This window comes from Diplodia corticola (assembly GCF_001883845.1).
Source record: "Diplodia corticola strain CBS 112549 chromosome Unknown scaffold10, whole genome shotgun sequence".
Lineage (NCBI taxonomy): Eukaryota > Fungi > Ascomycota > Dothideomycetes > Botryosphaeriales > Botryosphaeriaceae > Diplodia > Diplodia corticola.
In genome coordinates, this window is record NW_017971489.1 from 561,601 (window position 1) to 578,635 (window position 17,035).

Below are 17,035 nucleotides of genomic sequence, written 5' to 3' on the forward strand. Positions count from 1 at the left end.
AATGGTTTGTCTAATCTATGACCAACGTCATTCGTTAAAATGTAGCATCTATAGTCGGTTGAACATGTCCCTTGCCCTTCTTTCTCTCCTCCAAGGTGGATCGTTCATAAATCGCCAATTCACATACTTTTTTCACTGTTCTCACCATTGCCTCACCCGGGTAGATTTGTCAGCGAGCGATAAGAGAAAAAGGGGGGAAGAGAGGCAGGAAGGCGGAGTAAGCAGCAAGTGACGCGCTAGGTACTCGATTCTGTCACACTACACTCGGACGTATGTGCAACCGAAAGCGAAAGCAACTACGGCGGATACCGAGAGCACTGGACCATTGTCACTGAGGTCTATACTATCGTATCACGCCACGCGGGCTTTTCTCCCTCCTCATTGCACTCTCTCCCCTTTATCATTCCGTCGCCCTCGTGACGAGGCGCGCGAGAGGCGGAAGGGCTGCAAAGGAACGTTCCGGCTTTTTCCCGAGCTGCGCGAAGGAAAGGGAAGGAGTAGTGAAAAAAAACAACAGCCAAGGATCGATCCTTTGTTTCGAAAACAAAAAAAGAAATCAAGCTCGAATGATTACCGGTCGTCGTTGCTGACCGGATGCGCCCGCTGATTTATCTTTTTTTCCTTCCCAGCACTGAGGTAACAACAGTTGCAACAGCTCCTTCAGCAGTGAACATAAGGACGGACACTCAAAGACAGGGATCGATCAAACCCCCTCCTCCCCATTCCCGACGTACGCTAGTAACCTGCTGTCAACAACACGTACATACGCCACACCCCTACCTTCCCCCTCTTTCCTCCTCTCTCACTTCTTCTTTAGGCAGGGCGACAGACAAAAAGGGGGGCAATCACCACTGCGCCACCACTTGGTTTCCACGTGGTCGAAGCTCAGCGCCGCCGCCACTAAAAGGGAAGTCCCGTGGCGGCGCCGGCGTTGTGGCGCTTTTCTGATAATCAGGTACCCCTAGTGGGAACGTCCCGTTAGCTAGCTGGCTAGCTACGTAGCGTGGGTGGATATTTAGTACCGGACGTTTTCAATATGATAACAAGTGCCGTGGGGCTAAATGGTTGATGGAAAGGCGTTGGGCGAAGTTTAAAGTTTCGAAGGATGGACTGGTGGATGGATTTTGGTTGGTTGGTTGGTTGGTGGCGGGGCTTGGATTGGTCTAGTGCGCGTTCAAAGGGGGGAGGGAGCGAGGGAGCGAGGGAGGTTACATTGTTACAACGACCACTTGCAGGCGCGGTGGGTGACGATGGTCAGCTGGAGAATAATGTATGTCGAACATCGGTAGATTTGGCAACGGTTCACGAGCAACGCAGCCGGTGAAGGCCAGGAGAAATCTGGTAGCAAAGGAACTTCATGACGCTTTACGTTAAGATCTATGAAATGAAAAGTTTGGAGGTATCAACAAGGAAGAAGAGAAAAGAAAATCTGGTATAGTTCAAAAGAGGATCCCATTTGAGGAAGACCCCCCATCTCAGTCATACAAGAGACGAAATAAAAGAATAGAGGGATCTCTTCGCTCAAGCTCATTGATTTTCCCTTTGCCAACTGCTACAACACCGCCAGAAAGCCGCTCTTAGACATTACCAACTATCTTGGTTTTGAAACAGCAAAGAACGCCCACAACCCGATTCGCGAGTGCATCCGAATGCGCTTAGAGAGCGAAGAAAGCAGCGCCCATGGCGGCGGCGGCGCCGAAGACACCGCTGGCCTTGAGGACACCGGCAGCGCCGGTGTAGAGAGGGTTGCTGGGGGTGGAGGCGGGGGTGGAAACGCCCTTGGTGGTGGAGGAGCCGAGGGCGGGCTTGCTGTAGGAGACGGTGGTGTTGGACATGGTGCCGTAGGGGGGGTTGGGGTTGCCAACGACGCCCTGGACCGACGAGGTGGTGGGGACGGCAGCGGTGACCGAGGAAGCGGAGCAGGTCTTGCAGACAGTCACGGCCGAGGTGTAGACGGGCTTGGTGACGGTGCAGCCGCCGGGGCAGTCGGTGATGGTCAGGGTGGTGGGCTCGGTCACGGTGTAGGTCTTGCCGTTGTGGGTGAGCTCGGTGGCGTACGGGCAGAAGGTGGTGTAGGCAGTGACGATCCTATTGTCATAGTGTTAGACCGGGGCTGGATGCGATGGTCATCTCGGGGATCCTTACTCAGTGACGTAAGAAGCGTTGCCAGAGGCAGTGGGGGTGACGACCGAGGCAGCGGCGCTGGAGGCAGCGGCGCTGGAGGCAGCGGCGGTAGAGGCAGCAGCAGACTCGACCTTGACCGAGGCGGCGGAAGAGGCAGCAGCCGACGAGACGGCGGCCGACGAGGAGGCGGCCTTGGTGTTGGAGATACCGAACTGGGTGGTGTACTGGTAGGCACCGTTGGCGTCGATGACGAGCTTGATGCCGTAGCCGGTGTCGCCGTTGGAGTCCTCGAGGTCGGCCGAGGGGTACCACTCGTAGGAGCCGTCGTTCTCAGTGCCAGCGACAATGGTCTGGATGGGAACGGCGTTGGTGGAGGGGCCCTTCAGCAGGATGAGGGTGACGGTGCCACCGGCGTAGGGCGTGGCGGCATCCCACTTGATGTCGTAGCGCTCGCCAGCGGGAACGATCTGAGCGCGGTGGTCAGCAGGGGGCTCGATCTCAACCGTCGCTCCTTCGCGCCGGATCGGCCAACACCGGGGAGAAACATACATCACCGAGACCGGGCAGGCGGACAGCGTTGGCGGTGGGGCCATCGTCAGCGCGGACAAGGGCAGCGAGGCCGGCCGTGAAGAGGGCGAAGAGGGAGAAGTCGGCGGAGGCAACCATTTTGACTGGAGGCGAGGGTGTTTGGTGGGTGTTTGGAAAAGACTGTGGATGGTGGTGGGTTGAAAAGAGAGTGAGGCTACAGCGAGTGGAGGCTGTGCGTTGGTGTTGAGCTGTTGTGCAAAAGAGCGGCTGGAGCAGTCAAGAGCATGCGGGGCCGGGTGGACTTTTAAGAGGCTGCTTGCCGGCGGAGGATTCACGACAACGGACGAGCAGGCAGAAAATAGAAGTGCGCTTGCGGCTAGCTGGACGGTGGAAATACGAAGCTGCCGTGTCGGTATGATTGGTGCGTACCTGGCAGGGCGCCACATGCGGCGCTGCTCCTTCAGAGTGTAGGCGGGGACGTGACTCGGCCGCCCAATGGCGCTGCGTGCGCGCGGGTGTTGCGAGCAGGCAGGCAGGGAAATGAGACGATCCGGATAGAGCCGGGGCCGGCATCCCAATCTTAGCCGTGGCGTGCGGCCGCACGGCGGAGATTGACGGCGGGGCTGCTGGCGCTCAGCGGCGGGCAGCGCTTACTCGCTCGTCGACGTGGACGAGTCGCCGCGCAGCAGAGGCGACTCGGACTCTGGACCGGGCCATGGAGCGGAGGCTCGAGATTGGAGCGCGTCTCAGGCAGCTCGTATGCAGGAACAGGAGTGGTGGCAGCAGGGGTGACATCAGCCGGCACCAAGCTCTGCATAGGGCCGTTTCTCCAGCGTGGGGCGGTCCAGCCATCACTTGGCGCCGCTTGGCACCACCCAGCATCGCCCAGCACCACCCAGCCCAAACAACCCGGCGCCTGTCCTCGCTGCCAGCCCACCGCATGCATAACTCGATGCTGCGCCTCCAGAGCATCAGCCCTCCGTCTTGTTTCCTCACCGGCGCACGCCCGCACGCCCGCACCACCGCCCCTCACGCCCGGCATATGTAACCACAGCGGAACCGGAGATCAAACGGGCCTTCATCTCGTGCGATACGCCCAAGGCCCGGGCCCCGACCTCCAGCAACGCCGCTGCGGTTCCGTGCCTCAGTGCCGCCGGACGCGCAGCCATGTGCTATCGTGCTCATCACCTCTCGTTGCGAGAGAGCCTCGGCCGTCGCCGCGGTGCGTGTGTGCGCTTGATTCGTTCGCACGCGAGCTCATGTCGCTCGTCATGTCGCTTGTGGTAGCAAACAGCCGTCTTGTGTGGTGCGGAGTACCTGGGCTAGCGGAGAAGCAGAAACGCCGACGCGGCGGCCGGTTCCTGCAGCAAAGCCGCCGCAGGGCTGGCTCCGTGGCCGCTGATCAACTTTATTCGCAGGGCAGAAACCAGATGACTCGCAGCCCTCCAAGCGGTGCGCATTGCATGCAAACGGACCATGCTTTCCCATTCTGCCGGCCCGCAGCCAATGCTCTCCTGCAGCACCGCCGCATATACGATATATGACGCTCTGCTGTATTGTAATAGCATCGCCGCTAAGACGGAGATTTGCGCCAGCCGTGGGCGCTGACGGCGTTGCCGAGCTCTCCTCGCTCGCATTCGGCAAACAGCGAGACTTTGGGACGAACCAGCCCCTATTCACTACGCGCGCAAACGCGGCCCGGCGGGAACGAACAGCCTTCCTTGAGCGGAGGCGTGCCGCTAGCCGTCCGCTGCGCCCCCGCTGCGGGTACAATATACTACAACACTCGCTCGATGCTCTGCAGAGAATCAAGTCCATCGACTGGAGACTCATCACCGCCATGTTCATGGCTTCTCTCTCTTTTTTGCGTTTCTTTTTGCCGCTGATTCCCTTCGTGCGCGTGCGCGCGCGCGCGGACCCGGCAACGGCTCCTGGTAAGGCTGTGGTGCGGCTAAGGGAATGCCGGTGGCCAGCGAGAACCCGTTGATCGCACCGTCGATTATGATATCGGCGGCGCGTCTTTCCTTCCTCAGCGCGCCCAAGACACCGGCTCCCGCCCTGCACGGCCGCGTTTTCCATGAATAGCCTGTCTGCAATAGTAGTGTAGGGCAGACACCTAGGTAGCCTTATTGACAGGCGGTGTGACTTTCTGCAGGCCTCGCTCGACCGCCCTTCCCTGCAGCCCGCCTCCAACCCTGAATCAGGACGTGATGGTTTTGTTCTTCCAAGACGCTCGGCTATTGTTCTCGAAGTGAAACTATATTCTGTCGTGTCGTGGGGAATGGGCCACTGGCACCAAGAAACTCGTGCTCGTGTTTGGAAATTGTGGGAAAAGTAAAACGCCCAACTATCATCGGCCGATGCAACCCTGTACACAAGCCCTTTCCGTCTCGAACCATGTCGAAACTCCCGATGTCGCAGTAGCTGATGAAGCGAATGCCCGGCGCAAACGCGCGTTTGGAAACCGCACAAACACGCTCAGATTACCGAGTACAATATCCCAACTGCCAATGTGGGTAGGATGCCGTTTCTTCGTGAGGTAGATGAAGCAGTTTAGTTCTATTGCGACCTGTTGTCATGTCGAGCCACAAGCTTGAATTTCGTAGGGGCGCCTTCGGGCAACAAGTCAAAAACTTGTCGAACAGTGGAGTTGAGCAAAAGCATACCGAGTGCACGTTCAACCAGTGTTGCTACTAAACGGAGAAGTGGCTAAGTATATCAACGCCGGTCAAATACACGGTACATGCTGCATAATGCCATACTGATAATAATCGGACGTGCCGAAAGTGTCAGTCATACTCCGCTGAAACATCTGAAGGAATGGAAAAGCAGCATTCATGAAGGGGAAATGCCAGTAAAGAGAGGAAACCGCCCATGAGTCATGCCCGACCTTGGAAAAGATAATGCGCCATAACACCGTATTACATCAGCCATATCTCCGTTGCCCTGCCTTTTTTGTCTTGCCATCGCCACCCATGAAATTGTTCCCCGGACTTCTCATCGTCGACTCAGGATCCAGGGGTTCCGTTTGCCGCTTCAGCGATCCCGTTCAGAGCTCCAGAGAACGAACCACCAGAGTCCCTGGAAGGCGTCTCCATGCCTCCCATTCCGCCGCCCATACCAGCGTTCATCCCACCACTCATGCCCATGCTAGGAGTCGTGCTTCCTGCCATGCCAGCGCCGGTCATGCTATGGGTGGGGTGCGTATGCGCCGCTGCGGAGGCTGAGTGGTGGGCGCCGTGAGTTGCAAGGCGCGCCGTCTCGTCCTCCTCACCCATACCATCCACGTCCGGCCAAAAGCGCTCCTCGAGCCAGCAGACGTGCTCAAACAGTTGCTCACAGCGCATCATCTCTTCTTTGCCATTCGGCGAGGTGGTTGTGTTGGCCAGCTCATCAACCAGGCTGCGGCAGGCATCTACGAACTTGGAGAACGGGGCAGACGTCCAGTTGGGGATTAGCTGCTGGTGGAGCGCGACAATGTGCGGCTCGTTCGAGGGGGTAGAGAGCGTGGGTGTGAAGGATGCCGCATAGCTCCATGCGCTGCGGTAGCACTAAATACGAACTGTGAGTACCTGTTTTGCGACGAGCTTACAGATGAAGGCGACGTACATGCTCCGTAGCCCATAGCACCACCATACCTTCGAGCAGGCTTGCTCCGCTGCTGGTGCTGCTCAGGAACAAGTCAAGGTATGCGCGAGTGATGCGATTGGGCGGCTCGTCAGTCATCTGGAGGCCGAACTTGGTCGCGGTGATTTCAAAAAAGGTCATTTCGCGGCGAATGTTGTTGAGAGCACTGATCAAGAGGTCCATTACACGATAGGTTTGGTGGAACTGACTGTTCGGCACCACAGGCAGTCGGAGCTTCGCCAGCATATTGCCAATGAATCTGATGTAGCCACGCGCATAGTGTGCATCCTGCACCAACCACTGTGTGAGGGCGGGCGCCGAGAGGGTGCCGCAGCCCGCGTGCGACAGGAAAGGCTGCTGCGTCGCCGAGGTAAAGGGCCCTTGGAAGCGGTTGAGAAGATGTGCTACGAGGGATGGGCTTTGCTGCGGCGGCGGGCCCGGGTGTGGAGCTATGGGCTGGCCTTCACGCGCGCGTTTGTTCGTGTTTGGCCCACGGCGGTGGACCTGGAGATTGGGATTGGGGTGAGTGCCGTTCAGAATCCCGCGATTGGGGGTGCCGTCCGGCTGTGTCATGTTCGGGTCGATAGTAGCGGTCGTCGTCTGCTGGATGTGCATTGTAGCGTCGGGTGAATTGAGAAAGGCTTGACAGGACTGAAGGTGCTCAATCTGGCGCGTCGTGTTCTTCGCACGCGTGAAGCCGCAGTGCAGGCATCGTACTTTCGCGCACTGTGGTCACTTAGTCAGTATTGGATGATGGCAGGAAAAAAAACGCGGCGGTCGCGACGGGAGACAGGGTCCCGCGTCGCAGTAACAGCGGGTTCAGTGAACGCCATGACGCATGCGTGCCATGGACGCGGGGCCGCGTCGAAATGGCCCGCTGGAGGTGCTTTTGCGGCTACATTGCTCTGGCGTCGCGACCTCATGGGTCGAGCGTCGTCGCAAGACGGGTAGAAGGAGGAACGAACTTTTGACGGCGTGGACTCGTCAGTGTATTCCTGGAACGCACGACGGATATCGGGATTTGCATGCTAGGAGGTCAGCGACGTTGCAATATGGGGTGCAGAGGGAGATGTAGGGCGGCTCTTACTCGTCCCATGGCTGTAATCCTTACCCGTTACGATACACGGCGGAGAAGGAGTGTATCTTTCGTGGGAAGATTTGAGGGGAAGTCAGCTAACACCGCTAGCGCGGTTTAGGTAGAGCAGGTAAAGACAAGACCGCCATCGGCAGGCGCACGGACGGGACCACTGGCAGCGTCAAAAGCAGCGCCTGCTCTTCGCAGCGATGCACACCTCAGTCCGGGCGCTCAGAGCCCCGAAAACTCTGCAGTAGATACCCCGTTCAATTCTCGAGGTAGCCGCGTAGTTTCAATGGGTTGCATCCACTGGGTTATCGTCCGGTGGCAATCGCAAGAAGCCAGCTTGGTCTCAGACCTCTCGAGTGCCGGTAGCGAGCTGTCAGGAAGCGGCCACCTTCGTCTGGATGAGTCATCGTCCCAGCTCGGCTAGGCCAGCCTATGCCTATTCGAGCGTCAGCAGACCGGACGAGTCCGGAACTGAGCGAACCGTTTCATCCGATGCTCAGTCCCCGTCAAGAACCCGATGTTAAGACACAGCTCCAACCAGCGCTTAGGCAGGAATGTAAATGCCCATCACCCCAGGCGCCAAGAACAGATCGTCGTCCGGGCCTTGTGACAGTCATTGGCCGGTGTGTTTCGTGACAGAGAACGCAGACTGACGATGCCTGAGGACAGGTAGCGACACCCGCGGTCGTCCGATCCTTGAGGATCATGACTTCTGTAACCTCGCCAGTCAGCATTTACATTTCGCTCCCAATGCTCAACCATACGTCATCGCGAAAAGCAATGTAAGCAGAAGCATCGTAAAACTACTGTTCAAGTTTCGCTCAAAATTGAGCCTCTGAAATATATAATACATGCTTAACAAGAAGTTCTGCTGCAGCAGTCAGCGTCGCGTTACCCATCCCTCCAAACTTGCAACATGCACATCTCGAGGCACATCCTGCGGCGGACCCAAACTCGAACACCACCGCATCACGCAATAAACAAGAGTGGAAATTCCGAGTACCCCACCTCTGTCTTCTTTTCCTAAGCCTGGATCCAGGGATTACGCCCGTTTTTGTGTTACTGTGCTCGAGCCTCGTACTTACTGTTCTTTCATTCGGGCTTGTTCCCTAAGAACCCGAAAAGGCCGCTCTTCATGCTCTTCATTTGTTCTTCTTGCGCCTTCTTCTCTTCCTCCGCCATCTCCTTGAGCCACTTCTCGCCGTTCTCGCGGATCTCCTTCTCCATAACCTCGTATTGCTTCATGCCTTGCTCGCGGATTTGGTCCGAGAGCATCTTGCCCTTCGCAAATCCTTCAGCTGCGCTCTCCTTTCCAACGATGAGGCCACCCTGGGGAGCCGCTGGTTTCATGCCCAGCGCACCCGCCAATGCGCTCATGCCGCTACGCTTGGGCTTACGCGAGTTTTCCTCCTCCAGCTGCTTGTGGAAAGCTTCACGGGCCTTCTGTTCACGGATCGCAAACTCGGCTGCAACGTCCTTGCCCTCGAAAGACTTGAGGGCTGTCCGCACATCAGTGATACCCATCGTCGCAACGTACTCAAGGAAGGGGACAAGCGAGACAAGGCCCTTGTCGTTCTTCTCACCCTTCCATGGAGGGAGGATGATTGCGTTCTCGGGTTGGTTCTTAACGTGCTCTGCCTTGGTGTCGATAATGATGGTCTTACTCAGGTCGCGGTTCAGGTAGGAAAGGTCCTGGAAAACACATTAGAAACAAGATGTATGAAGGGTGGCAGGTGCAATAAACTTGCCTTGACGTACTGGCCCTTCTCATATCGTGTGGCTTCTCTGAAAAGAGGCCACATGACGACATGGAAGGGGTCCAATTTCCTAATGACGGGGTCGCCATTGGCCATGGGCAAGCTGGTGAAAATAACAAGCTCGTAGTATTGGCAGAGGTAGCGCAGGAAGAAATCAACACCAGGCCTCTTCGCGAACCGCCATCCATGCTCGCGAGTCCACTCACTGTGTACAAGCAGATCCTCCAAACTCAACACCAGTGTGAACGGCGGCGCAGGGTCGACCACAGGAAGCAGCTTGGGGAATACAGGCTCGGTGTAGTAACCCAGAGATCCGGAGAGTCTGGCACTCGCGCGCGCGTACACGGCCGACGGTGACCAGCCGGAAGGGACATCCGGGTGCTGCTTTGCTTCCTCCTCGGACTCCCACTCACGGCCCAGGAACAAACCACCAGTCACCAACAAGACACCACCCATAACCATAGTTATGTTTGCGTACATGTTCCTTTTCCTATCCGTAGACGTCTCGTATGCGGACTTCGGAAGCTCACCGCCCTCACGGTCACCATAGTCGCCACCAGATGTTTCAGGCTCGGGTTGTTCGTATTTAGGGTCTTCAGTGACATTAGGCTTCGGCTCGGGAGCATCCTCCTTGGACGACGGGGTGGATTTGAGGAACTCCTCGGCAAAGGTGGAGGGAATGCCATGCCTCAAGTCGGGCAAAGGCTTTTGCGCCTGGTGAGCATCGGCGGGAGCATCGACGGAAGCATCGGCGGGAGCATCGGCGGGAGCATCGGCGGGAGTGGTGTTGGCCTCGGTCGACTGAGGGCTTTCGAATTCGGGCTGAGAAGTGGAGAAGCCGGCAGACTCGGAGGACTGGTGCTCAGCCGCAGAGCTGGGCTTGCCCGGTGCCGGCGGTGATTGCGGGGTGGTGTTCTTGTCGGGCGACGCAGCGGGGTTGAACTCTCCCGTCTGTTGCGAGGACTCAGCGGCGCGTTGTCGCTTTGGAACGGCGTTCGGCTCGGACTGGCGAGAAATCGGCTTCTTGGTGGCGCGATTCCTGGAGTCTTTCGCGTAGGTGCGCACGTAGGCGGCGGCGGGCGCTCGGGGAAGCGGCACAAGCAGCGGGCGAGCCGCAATAAGACGGAAGGCTGCGCGCGAGAGCATTGCCTTGGAGCTGGACGGGTGTCAGAAGAGGCGCGCCCGGACGAAGCTGCAACGAATTGACGAGGCTGGAGTGGTGTGGATGCGCCGTGCCGGCAACGATGATGATGCAGCCGCCGCCAGAATTTCCGCGCACCGGGCTTGGCGCCGCTGACTCGCCGGCAGGCGCATGGGTCTTGCGAGCTCCCTCATGCACCTAAGCTCCAGCTGTCCTATAAATCCTCCCCACCTTGCCCCTCTGCGCCTCAGCCCGAGCTTGGAGATTCTCGTCGTCTCTCCAACCGCTCTGCTCCTCCCATGCCGTCCTTGGGAGCCGTCCAGAGGGAATGCTGTCGACTTGGCTGGCGCTGATCGGGGCTGCTCCTACGCCATTCAGCCGCTCCGCACCTCTCACACGATGCCTTCTGCTGTGGCTGCTGGGAACCGCGCTCCTCGCGCACTGCATGACCAATGAGGCCATCGCCAACCTGAAGTAGCTTGCCCTCCCTGGCGCCGCCATGAGCACCCCGCTTACCCGAGTTTGTAGACGGGAAACCGCAGACATCTTCTATCACGGCTACGACAATTACATGCAAAATGCCTTCCCGGAAGACGAGCTGCGGCCGTTGACGTGCTCTCCTCTGACTCGAGACCGTGCCAACCCCGCCCATATCGAGGTCAACGACGTGCTCGGCAACTATTCCTTGACTCTGATCGACAGCCTGTCCACGCTCGCCATCTTGGCATCTTCGCCGCATGATGCACACGGAGGCCGGGAGCCGCTAGAAGACTTCCAAAACGGCGTGAAGCTTTTCGTTGAATACTACGGTGACGGCTCCGATGGGCCGGCCGGACAAGGGAAGCGGGCGCGAGGGTTCGACCTGGATAGCAAAGTGCAGTTGTTTGAGACGGTCATTAGAGGCCTGGGTGGATTGCTCAGCACCCACCTTTTCGCAGTCGGCGAGTTGCCAATCCGCGGATACGAGCCTGTTTTTGTCGACACTGCGGACGGGCGCCGAGGCATCGAGTGGCCGGGCGGCTTTGTCTACGATGGCCAGTTTTTGCGTCTGGCTTACGACCTGGGCAAGAGGCTACTCCCGGCTTTCCACACGCCGACAGGCATACCATATCCTCGCGTTAACCTTCGTTCCGGCATACCCTTTTACGCCAACTCCCCTCTGAACAACGACTCGGAACATGGTCAATGCCAGGAGAACCCCAACGCCCCTCCTGAAATAACGGAGACATGTAGTGCCGGTGCTGGCAGCCTCGTGCTTGAATTTTCCACCCTCAGCAGGTTGACGGGCAACATGGAATTCGAGAAGGTTGCGAAGCGGGCATTCTGGGAGATCTGGGCCCGACGGAGCACTACCGGCCTCATTGGTTCGGGAATCGATGCTGAAACAGGACACTGGGTCAGCCCATACACTGGCGTGAGTTATCACCCTCTCCTGCGCACATACTTAAATATTGAATACAGCAGATTGGAGCAGGAATCGACAGCTTCTTCGAGTACGCTCTCAAATCGCATATTCTCCTCTCAGGCTTGCCTTACGATTTGGAGAATGAGCGCGCGGATTCGCCTGAAGCCTTCCTCCATACATGGCAAGATGCACATGCTGGGATAAGAAGACATATCTATCGAGGTCCGATGCACCAGCACCCGCACTACCTTCAAGTGGATTTATATACGGGCGCCATGCGGGCTTTCTGGATCGACAGCCTCAGCGCCTATTATCCTGGACTGTTGACCATGGCCGGAGAGCTAGATGAAGCGATCGAAACCCATCTTCTATACACGGCGCTTTGGACACGCTACTCAGCCCTTCCGGAGAGATGGTCAACCGCAACTGGTAACATCGAGATGGGACTGCGCTGGTGGGGTGGCCGCCCCGAGTTTATCGAGTCGACGTGGTATTTGTACCGTGCGACAAAAGATCCGTGGTATCTTCACGTGGGGGAAATGGCTTTGAGGGACATCAAGCGTAGGTGTTGGACAAAGTGCGGATGGGCAGGCTTGCAAGATGTGAGGACCGGCGAGAAGAGCGATCGGATGGAGAGCTTCTTCCTCGGCGAGACTGCGAAGTATCTCTTCCTCCTCTTCGACTTCGATCATCCTTTAAATCACCTTGGAAGTCCTTGGGTGTTCACGACCGAAGGCCATCCCCTCATCATACCCGAGCGACTCCGCCAAGACGAAAGTTTCCTTGATGCACGCAGCAAGGCTATCAGACAACTACCGGATTATGTTAATGACGCCGCCTGCCCTCTTCCTCCGGCCCCTATTCCGTTCACCATTTCCACGACAGCAGCTCGGGATGATGTCTTTCATGCAGCAAGCTTGGCCCGGCTGCACTTGATGCCGAACCGGGATACGCTAGAGTCGCCGCTCGTTGAATTCAATGCAGATCACCCCAGCATTTCCCTGTCGGACGTCAGATCCCCATCGAACTTCACCTACTTCCCTTGGACCCTTCCTCCGGAGCTGATACCGTACAATGGCACCAGCTCCAAGATGGTCGCACGCGCAACATTCGACCTTTCGTTCCCGAACCTGCCGAACAGCGTGGGTAACACAGCTTCCCTTCAGCGTATTGGTGGTGGCATATTAGTCAACTCGATGAGTGGCCTTCGTCTCGGCATGGTGCGTGAAAGTGAAGGCAGTTTGTCAAAGGAGGAATCGGGCAACGACCACTTTAGGATCTACGCTGTTTCCAACGTCGCGTTAGGAAGAGACGAAAAAATCTTCATGTCTCGCGATGTGGTGTCAAGCTTCAATCCTGCAGACCCGTACTTCACGCGGACGCGGGATCTCACAGCACTCGATGTCTTCGTCGATGCCCTCGAACCTCCACCCGCCGCAGTTGGCAAAGAGACATCCCCGGACGACCCAGACTCGCTTGACGACATTTTAGAAGCTGCCCTAGCTAACGATACTCTTTCTCTCATCTCGCTCCCCGACTACCTCGAGACGGACAAGATGAACCCGTCTCTCATCAGCTCCCTCCTCCAAAACATTCAAAACATGCTGACAGAGACGCTCCCTTTCGACTCACTCGCGAATCCCCCTCCCAACGCTCCAACCCGCGCTTTCGGAGATGGCAAGCACCAAGTCCGTCGCGTGCAGCTATCAGCCGCACTATCGACCGGTCCCGGGGCCGCGCCACCGCCACCGCCATTCCCGGCACACAGCCGAAGGGGCGGCAGCCGCGGCAGTAGTAGCAGCAGCAGCAGCGACGAAGGCAAGTTCGAAGACGACGAGGGCAGCCTGCCGTGGCGCAAGGTGTACGTCGGCGACGAGAACTGCCACGAGCGGCTGCCGGCGTCGGTGCCGCGCGAGCACCAGGTGGTGGTGCTGCGGCGCGGCGGCTGCAGCTTCTCGCAGAAGCTGGCCAACGTGCCGGCGTACGCGCCGTCGCCGGCGGCGCTGAAGCTCGTCATCATCGTGTCGTTCCCGGAGATGGAGGAGGACGGGGGCGAGGACCATCTCGTGCAGCCGCTGTTGGAGGAGGAGCAGAGGCTCGCCGGCGGCGAGATTCCGCGGCCGCATCCCATCCCGTTGATCATGCTGGGGGGTGGGGAGGAGACGGTGAGGCTGTTTGAGAGGGCGGTCGGGGTGGGGATTCGGAGGAGGTGGTGGTATGAGAGTCAGGGGCTGAGGATTGGGAATCTGATAGTTGTATGATGATGACCATGACGACGATGATAGAAACGAAGGTTGGAGCGGGCTGCTGTTTTCTATTTTCCCTTCTTTTGTATGTTTCCTATTTGCTTCCTTTTTTTTTCCCGTTTTGTTGCGGATGACATTGGCTAGAGATATCCCTGCGTAAGTGGTATGTGTCGCTGTTGTCGCAAGGATGTTGGTGCTAGACGTGGCTGTGTTTGTACGAGAGGATTCGGACAGAAGCTTCTACTACCTCGAATTGTTGCGTTACCAAGCGATCCGACTGGGGGTAAGCGAAGGGGATGATTTTGCGAGTCGCTGTGAGACTTTAATCGTCATAGGACAAGAAGTTTATGCCGGGGCAGACTTGGCAAGGATAGGCACCGGTCACCAGGTGGGTGTCTGCATGAACAGATTGAATCGCGGAAGGGTCCGGAAGGGGGCGGCATCAACGCGGCGGATTGACAATGGTGCTCTGCGGTGGTCTGCGGGAAGTGGGCGTGCGCGGGCGGGTGGCGGGCGACGATTGATTCCCGAGGCTGGCATCGTCAGGGCAAAATGTGGGGTCTGCAAGGGAGCTTTCGACAAGGGTCGCAGCCGATCACCACAACCTCAAGCACACTATTGCTGTCGCTCACTTGTTAATCTCGGCAGTTGTCCAGAGACACATCCGGAGCTGCCGTCTGGGTCGTCCCCACCGTCCCGCAGCATTTATAAGGGATTGTGCCTGGCTGTTGCTGTTGCTTTGGCGCAGAACCCATAGCAAAGTCCCTCCACCACCAGCAAAAGACTGCCCAGCTCCTCGTCCCTGCAGCGCCCGCTCACCACCGTAAGTCGCGCCAGCCCCGCCATCCCTCTGCCCTCCCCTCTACGCTTTGTGCGCATCAATGGGCACTTTGGCTGACACAGCCCGGGCGGCGCACAGTACTTATACCCCGCCCCCACCATGTCGGCCTTCACCATCCCTCTCCTCATCAACGGCAAGGACGCCGCCACCTCCAAAACCTTCGTCGTCCACTCGCCCGCCGCCCACAAGGACCTGTGGTCCTGCAGCTCCGCCTCGTCCAGCGATGTCGACGCCGCCCTCCAAGCCGCGAAGGCCGCCTTCCCCGCCTGGTCCAAGACCAAGCCCATCGCCCGCCGCAACATCCTGCTGAAGGCTGCCGACTTGCTGGAACAACATGGCGAAGAGTTCCGCGACCACATGACCCAGGAGACGGGCGCCGCCGCCATGTTCACCGGCTTCAACATCATGATCGCCGCCGAGCTCATCCGGGACGTCGCTGGCAGAATCGGTGCAATCATGGGCGCCATTCCTCCCACCCAGGACGACGACACCACCGCTCTCGTATTCAAGGAGCCCTTTGGCGTGGTTCTGGGCATTGCCCCGTGGTGCGTAATCTCGCCTGGCAATATCGCGGCACAGCATGCATGCGATTGAGGCTAAACCATGACCCTGCAGGAACGCCCCGTACATCCTCGGCATCCGCTCCGTCCTCTACGCCATAGCCGCCGGAAACACCACGGTGCTCAAGGGCTCCGAGCTCAGCCCTCGCTGCTACCACAACATCGGCCGCATCTTCACCGAGGCAGGCCTGCCCACCGGCGTCCTGAACGTCCTGTACACCACCCGTGACGATTCCCCAGCCGTTACGACCCAGTTGATCAACTCGCCCGTGATCAAGAAGGTCAACTTCACCGGCAGCACCGCCATCGGCTCCATCATCGCCGCAACCGCCGGCACCGCGCTGAAGCCATGCCTCATGGAGCTGGGCGGCAAGGCCTCGGCCATCGTCCTCGACGACGCCGACATCGAGGTGGCCGCGACTCAATGCGCCCTCGGTGCCTTCGTGCACAGCGGCCAGGTCTGCATGTCGACCGAGCGCATCCTGGTGCACAAGGACATCATCGAGAAATTCCGCCCCGCCCTCAAGGGCTTCCTCACTCACTTCGATGCCGGCCCCGCTCCCGTCGTGGTCCAGGGCGCCGCGATCGAGAAGAACAGGAAACTGGTCGAGGATGCCGTGACCAAGGGCGCCAAGGTCGTGCACGGCGACCACAAGAGCCAGGAGAAGCACCCCGACACGGGCGCCATCTCGGCGACGCGGTTGCGACCCATCGTCGTCGAGGGCGTCAAGGAGGATATGGATCTGTATCACCAGGAAAGCTTTGGTCCCAGCGTCAGCTTGATCGAGGTCGAGAGCGAGGACGAGGCGATCCGGATCGCCAATGACACCAATTATGGTCTCACCAGTGCTGTCTTCACCAAGGATCTTGCTCGCGCGCTGAGGGTTGCGAAGCAGATCGAGTCTGGGTGAGTCTTGTCTTGGCTTGATATCACGTCGTCGTTCCTCCAACTGACCATTTATCCTGCAGAGCGGTACACATCAACGGTATGAGTATCCACGACGAGCCTACGCTGCCGCACGGTGGTTACAAGAAGAGCGGCTGGGGCCGTTTCAATGCTCACTGGGGTCTTGAAGAGTTCTTGCAGACCAAGACCATCACCTTCAAGAATTAAGACGGTAAGTGGGGAACCATCTCATGTGAAATTTCTGTAATATGATATCCAAAGAATCAATACTATCAGCTAGTCAAACATTTGTTTCCTCTTGTCATGGTCGCGCCCATCTTTTAGACCGGGCAGAGCTGCTAGTAAGCCCCTCAACGACCGATGCGTCTTTTTGCCTTCGTTTAGTGTTGTGTTATGAAATTGTTGCCGATCTTGGGTTTCCAACGCTCTTCTTTCGATAGAGTACCAGTGATTCGGATGAAAGGCGTCGATTGGCTGGTTTCGTTTGATTTCCACATTGGGCGTATGGGGTGAAAGAGCCCATGTTCTTCAAAGCAATCCCTCAGTCCGCAACGCAGGACGCTGTAGGAGATCGCCATCCCGCTAGCTTGCCTTTCAAATTACTGTTTTTCATTCGTCCAATGTATCGGTCTGTCGTATTGTCGACAATGCGCTACTATTTCTTTGTGCCCTTTCCCCATGGAATGTCTCCAAACACCACTCTTCCATATCTCGACTCGTCGCTAGCTGGATTTGATCCAAGAGCATCCAACCATTATCTCCTAATCTTCCAGTGGGCATACTTAGCTGTCGCGACAGATGTGGCGCCTTTGTGG

The 17,035-nt window shown here is 57.8% G+C and overlaps 5 protein-coding genes across 5 annotated transcripts; 2 read left to right on the forward strand and 3 right to left on the reverse strand.

The window, feature by feature from the left end:
* Positions 1–1,655: 1,655 nt before the first annotated feature.
* On the reverse strand, positions 1,656–2,790 carry BKCO1_10000169 (mmc protein; the record flags this gene model as incomplete). The annotated part of the gene is made up of 3 exons (XM_020269354.1): positions 1,656–2,088; positions 2,146–2,591; positions 2,674–2,790. The coding sequence occupies 3 exons, from the start codon at positions 2,788–2,790 to the stop codon at positions 1,656–1,658; spliced, it is 996 nt and encodes a 331-aa protein (XP_020132923.1).
* A 2,870-nt stretch (positions 2,791–5,660) lies between these two features.
* On the reverse strand, positions 5,661–7,375 carry BKCO1_10000170 (heme oxygenase-like protein; the record flags this gene model as incomplete). The annotated part of the gene is made up of 4 exons (XM_020269356.1): positions 5,661–6,203; positions 6,262–7,005; positions 7,050–7,307; positions 7,367–7,375. 4 exons carry the CDS (start codon positions 7,373–7,375, stop codon positions 5,661–5,663), a joined length of 1,554 nt encoding a protein of 517 aa, XP_020133006.1.
* Positions 7,376–8,455: 1,080 nt separating this feature from the next.
* Positions 8,456–10,266, reverse strand: BKCO1_10000171 (mitochondrial translocase complex component; the record flags this gene model as incomplete). Its single annotated transcript, XM_020269357.1, has 2 exons — positions 8,456–9,055; positions 9,118–10,266. 2 exons carry the CDS (start codon positions 10,264–10,266, stop codon positions 8,456–8,458), a joined length of 1,749 nt encoding a protein of 582 aa, XP_020133005.1.
* Positions 10,267–10,760: 494 nt separating this feature from the next.
* On the forward strand, positions 10,761–13,927 carry BKCO1_10000172 (glycoside hydrolase family 47 protein; the record flags this gene model as incomplete). The annotated part of the gene is made up of 2 exons (XM_020269358.1): positions 10,761–11,675; positions 11,726–13,927. The coding sequence occupies 2 exons, from the start codon at positions 10,761–10,763 to the stop codon at positions 13,925–13,927; spliced, it is 3,117 nt and encodes a 1,038-aa protein (XP_020133004.1).
* Positions 13,928–14,852: 925 nt separating this feature from the next.
* BKCO1_10000173 (salicylaldehyde dehydrogenase) lies at positions 14,853–16,427 on the forward strand (the record flags this gene model as incomplete). Its single annotated transcript, XM_020269359.1, has 3 exons — positions 14,853–15,298; positions 15,369–16,220; positions 16,283–16,427. The coding sequence occupies 3 exons, from the start codon at positions 14,853–14,855 to the stop codon at positions 16,425–16,427; spliced, it is 1,443 nt and encodes a 480-aa protein (XP_020133003.1).
* Positions 16,428–17,035: the final 608 nt, after the last annotated feature.